This window comes from Lactuca sativa, chromosome 7, assembly GCF_002870075.4.
Source record: "Lactuca sativa cultivar Salinas chromosome 7, Lsat_Salinas_v11, whole genome shotgun sequence".
NCBI classification, from domain to species: Eukaryota; Viridiplantae; Streptophyta; class Magnoliopsida; order Asterales; family Asteraceae; genus Lactuca; species Lactuca sativa.
In genome coordinates, this window is record NC_056629.2 from 94,969,176 (window position 1) to 94,974,960 (window position 5,785).

Sequence of the window (5,785 nt, forward strand, 5' to 3'; positions counted from 1 at the left end):
AGGCCTCACTCACTGGTATCTGAGCAATTCTTCCTGTTGCTTTTACAGAACTCCCTTCTTGTATCAGCAAACCATCACCCATTAATACAACACCAACATTAGTTGATTCCAAATTAAGAGCAATGCCTATTGTACCCTCTTCAAATTCTACTAATTCACCCGCCATTACTTCATCAAGACCATGAATACGAGCAATGCCATCACCTACTTGAAGTACGGTACCGGTATTTACAATCTTTACTTCTCTATTATGTTGCTCAATACGTTCACGGATAATATTACTAATTTCGTCGGCTTGAATGGTTACCATGAGTATTTCTTAATTCTTTTTTTGGAAAAAAAATAAATCAAAAATAATGCCTAAAGTAGAAGGACTAATCCGTTATTTCTTTCATCGCCCCCAATAGGCCAATATTGGCACTGATAGTACGTAAATGTAACTCGCTATTTAAACAACTATTCAGAGTTCCTAGAGCTCCTTGTAAGGCTTGTTGGAAAACCCGTTGTCGGACTTGATTACTCGCTTTTTGTTGTTCAAAATTTATAGTTTCATTTTTGTAATTTTCTAGTTGTTCCAAAGTCTTATAAGTTGAATCAATCAAATTCAATTTTTCTCACTCTATCTCAGAGTATTCATTCATGCGAAACTGATCTGCTTCTATTTGTACTTTCCGTAAGCGAGCCCGGGCATTTTCCAGCTGTTCGATGCGTTTCTGGTTATGTATGAGTATCTTTCCCAGGAAAATCCCATATTTTCCTGAATATTGGTTACCAATTGTGAAAGATGTATTCTGAAAACTTAGTTATCTTGTGAAATGTATTAGTTTTTAACACATAGATAAAACTAATATTAACAAAGTAAGTTAATTACTTTATCCATTATTACTATTAAATAAATCTTTGTTATCCTAATTGAGAGTTCCATAACCATGCAATAGACTAGATATGGCAATAAGTAGTCCACATCACCTTATGACTTTCGTCACCCTTGAACCATTTCGGTTCGGCTGTAGCTAGCAGCCAGGTGTGGGGTAGTCAGCCACATATAGATCTACACACTCAAGTCACGCTTCCTATCTAAGAGATTATGGCTACGGGAACAGTCCTCCACCCGCGTATCTCTGTGGAGTGTTCACCGAGGACGTGTCTCCAATTATATAGGATTAACAATTTACAAGTAATAATGCTAAAAGTCTTATTCTATGTTCTTTTATAAAGACGATCCTCCACTTGCTTATCTCTGTGGAGTGTTCACCGAGGACAAAACATATAAACTAATCTAATGCTTTTAACAAAAATATTATAGTACAAATCACTTGTGAAATATATAATATAACGTTATATAATTAGATATGAAATCGGGTTGTAACTGGTTCTGCAAGTTAAACAGTTGATTAATACAGTTTCAATTGTTAAAAGCAAGTGAGATATGAAACATTTCTAATGAAATAAAAACGTTTAAGTACAAGATATTCTTGTACTTTTTCTTGTATTCCCCCCTTGGAAACATTGTAAAACCATTGAAAAAGGGTAGGGGTATGAACTCACCGGATGCGGAATGTGACGACTAGGATGCTAAATGTCGAATCGAGGCTTGAATACGAGCGAGGTTACTAATTAGATACACTTAAACATTCCAAGACGTGAAAACACTTCAAAATAGGCGTTTGGAGTGACCCAGGTGACTTTTCTGGACATGAATGACTAGGATATGGAGTTTACTCTTCAACAGTAAACTCTAACGAGTGTTCACGACCCTATACACCCATCCCCATGAGTTTACGGCCGTAAACTCATGGTGGGTGTTCTTATGAGCTAAATGGCCTTAAATCAAATGAGGGGTGTTGATAGGTTTGGTTCTAGGGCATTATCAAGGAATGAATTCAACCATATGGACCAATAGATGAGTTTACGGTAGTAAACTAAGTGTTTACGGTCGTAAACTCTCACCCACATCATTCTTAATTGTTTTGAAGGCCAATGATTAATCACAAATGATTCAACTCAATTTTGCAAGTCTTGGGGTGAGTTTAGGGCATCAAATGACACATTTTTAGGAGTTTATGGCCCTAGAACATATGTTATGGCCCTAAGCTCTCAAATGGAGGGTTTTTGTTATGTTTAAGGTCCCCAAATAATTTATGGTTGGTTCTAGGATTTATTCCAAGGCTTATGGGGTGTGTAAGTTGCATTCTAACACCCAAAAAGGAGTTTACTCCCCATGAAATGGTGTTTATGGCCCAATCTTGTTCTTGGGCAGTAAAATCATGTTTACTCCTCAAAAATGATATTCAAGGTGTTCTAAGTCCAATCCAATAAGTCCTTAAGCAATATCTAAACTCCTATGGTGATTTGGAAGGGTTTAAGGCTCAAAAACCCCCATTTACATGTGTTCACGGCCTATGGCTGTTCTAGGGCCGTAAACTCATGTTTATGGTCCTATCTCATGATTTGAACACGAAAATGAAGGCTAAGGATGTTATACTAGGAGCTAAGATGATTACCTTGGTGTTTTGAAGCTTGAAATGGATGATTTTTGGACCTAAATCTCTGTTTAAGGAGCAAGGTTAGAGAGAGAGTGAAAAGGCTCCAAATGAGTCTTAAATCATTTTAAATATGGTTTGAATTTGATACACGGTGGAATTCTACCCGATACCGACGTTAATCGATGCTTTGGGTCGCACCCGAATAAGTTGTCGTTACCCGATATGGTCAAAACTAAAATTTTTCTAATTACTAGTTTGGGACGTTTTCACATGTTTCCAACATGTTTGGATACTTACAAGGTCAAAAATAAGAGTTTTAGCTTAATGGACCTAATTCAAAGACGAAATCGAAACAACCCGCTTAAGATGAGTTTTATTAACGAAACGGTTACGGCGAGGGAACAAAATTTCGGGTTGTTACACCGACCCCGAAACCAATAACTTACCCTTAGTGTCTTCGATCCAATATCCTAATCCTCGATCAGGATTTTAGGGCCCAACACCTCTGTGGGTAGTGAACTTGAATAAGTGGAGCAACAAACAAAGTCAATCCCTTTCGTACAATGGAGACCGAAGCTTCTACAATCTGAGCGAGGGAGGCTCAGCAGACGGAGTCCTTCCTATACTGATTCGCCGAATTGCTCACAAAGATGAGCAAGGAAGGGCAGTTATCCAACGAACTGAAGACAATGATGCGGACACCAGAGTTAATACAGTTCACATTCGACAATTAGAATCAGCTCATAGGAGAACCATAAATCACAATGAAGCTCTACAGAGAGCAAACTACAACTCAAACTGCAGTCAGAAAACTTCGCGCACACCAGGCAATGTATGAAAATCGTATGCACGGGATGGAGCATCAGTTGGCAGAACCAATGGGTCATTCGAGCAGTTCCCATCACAAGTAGAGGACACTCTACTCGCCCTTTCTTTTGGATTGTCGAATAACCTTTGTACGTACTCCAAGTAGTACTCTTTTCATGTAAACCTCCCTGACTAGCAATTTTTGTTTCACTAGACCTCTATGCTGTCTAATTTTCCCTATGTGGTATGTTGTAGACCTATGCCAAGGTCAAATTTTCTGAATTCTATGTAACTTCTATACCAACTATTATGACAGACTTCTTGTTTCCTTTAAAGATCATCATTATCAATCCATGCATTGGGCTATGTAAACAATTTGTGTCATAAACTGTTTTAGCGACTAACTACACTATGTTGAGAGAAAAACTTGGAGAGACACTTAACAAACGTTAGAACAAGTGAGTTACGGAATAGTTAATCTCTAAGGATCTAAAAGCTCAACAATAATAAAGTTAGATAGTTAGTTGCGGATAGTAAAGAAAGATAAATGACAATAGTTATATCAAGAATACACTTAAACTGATTCGTAACAAGGAATGCAATCACTCCAAGTTAGTAAGCGAGATCAACTTTAGTGATTAAGTCTAGAAGACTTGCTCTGAAGAGAGGTTATGTTCCAGTAGCAGTTTGAGTGTGAAGAGTAATAAGATTGATAACATATGAAGAGAAAAAAGATGAGAAATCTTGTGTATTGAGAAGTTACGAGTTTTCACACTCACATATATCACAGGTACATAGTACATAAGAAAGAATCTCTATTTATAGAGTTTAGAAAGGAACGACTCTATGAGCAGCCGTGCAAGGCATGCTGGACAATAGAGTGAATTACATAGTAAAAGAAATAACTAAGACTGCGGATAGGAGAGACTTGAATACTCCGGATACTGATATGGTTGCTGATGGAGAATGGTTGCGGTCATAGTTGTAGAGATTGACTCCGGTGCTGAAATGGTTGCAGGTACTGAACCGTTGCGGTAGATAAGTTCAAAAGGGTCACTTTTATGTTTCAATAGTTTCCCCTTAAGTAAACTTTTTAACTTTGGTTTAGTTATCAAGTTTGAGAAATTTGATCAAAATCCACCAAAATTTTCTAACATTTTCCACCCACAAGATTCTTCTAGAGATCTCAAACTTGACTTTAGCAGTAGTGTGTTTTGATCTTTCTACCGTGGTCTTGCATATTTGAAGTTGCTTCTTATCACACCCCCAAACCAGACGGCGGAAACGTCTGGGGGTGGAGGATTTCATTTGTAGTATCACAACACATGCATCATAGTAATCAAAGTACAAACAACCATTGTATTTAAAAGTGTAATTTTTACATGTGTTCAATCATTGTATATTGAAACCAAAACAGTTATACAAAGGAAGAAGATAAGACTCCTAATGGCTTCATCTTCTCAAAAAGCTCGGGGAGTACCTGTTATTATTTCCCTGATAATACAAGTAATTTGAAAAGAGAGTATCAACAATAAGTTGAGTGAGTACATAAGTCTTTATGTTTTGAATGGGTGTATTTGTATTTTGAATATGAAAACGCTTCTAGAAAATCCCATATTTTCTGTGGTATGTGAAAAGTAGTTTTATTCCTATAAAACCGTCTTATTTGTAAACCATTGTATTTGTAAAACTTGTATTTGAGAGTGTGCCTGGCTTCACCAGCTGTTATTGAAAACTATAGTATAGCATTGTACTTTGCATTTTGTAAACTGGTACTTTGAAGATGTACTTACGTTTAGTTGTTTATACACTAACGTGTTGTTAATATCTTTTTAATGAGTTATTATAACCATACTAAGACATGAACGCCTGAAACAAACGCCTGATGAGCGCTTAAACTGTTGATAACAATTGCCACTCATTGGCATGTATGCCTGACTGTAGCTAGCAGCCTGAGTGCGGGGTTGTCAATCCCGATATAGATCTACACACAACTTGTTTCGATCCCCGGACTGGAGATTCTGGTTATAATGTCAGGGCTTTACCTTGGTTGTCTAGACTGAATCTAAACAACCTGAATTGAATGTCTCATAAAAAGCATATAAACGTTACATGTATATTAGTTATGAAAACCCAATCATTCTGAGATAAATGATTGACATTGTGTTCTTGACTTAGTATCCCGAACATGTATTTGATAAGTGTAAACCCTTGATTTGTTTTGAGTTAAAACTCTTGTTGCATGTAAAACAATGTATTCATATGAATTATTGCTCTATGTATCATAAACTATACCTATTATAATTTATATGTACTTTATGAATTGGTAAATAACTATTTTTGCATGTAATCCTTTGCTCAACATGTTACAAAGGGTGATTAAACTGATGAAATAACTTTTAATTTTATATACATATACAATTTTATAAATAAGTAAAATTTGAACGACCTTCGGACAAATAACTGGTACTATAAGTCCACATCCAAACAAG

At 36.5% G+C, this 5,785-nt stretch overlaps 1 protein-coding gene across 1 annotated transcript in view; it reads right to left on the reverse strand.

Annotated features, from left to right (window-relative positions):
• Positions 1-409, reverse strand: part of LOC122194948 (ATP synthase subunit alpha, chloroplastic) — a 2,823-nt gene extending 2,414 nt beyond the window's left edge. Inside the window, exon 1 of the mRNA XM_042896365.2 lies at positions 1-409. This exon is cut by the window's left edge and continues 2,414 nt beyond it. Coding sequence (XP_042752299.2) covers positions 1-310 — 310 coding nt within the window. The 5' untranslated portion in view covers positions 311-409.
• Between the last annotated feature and the right edge of the window lie 5,376 nt (positions 410-5,785).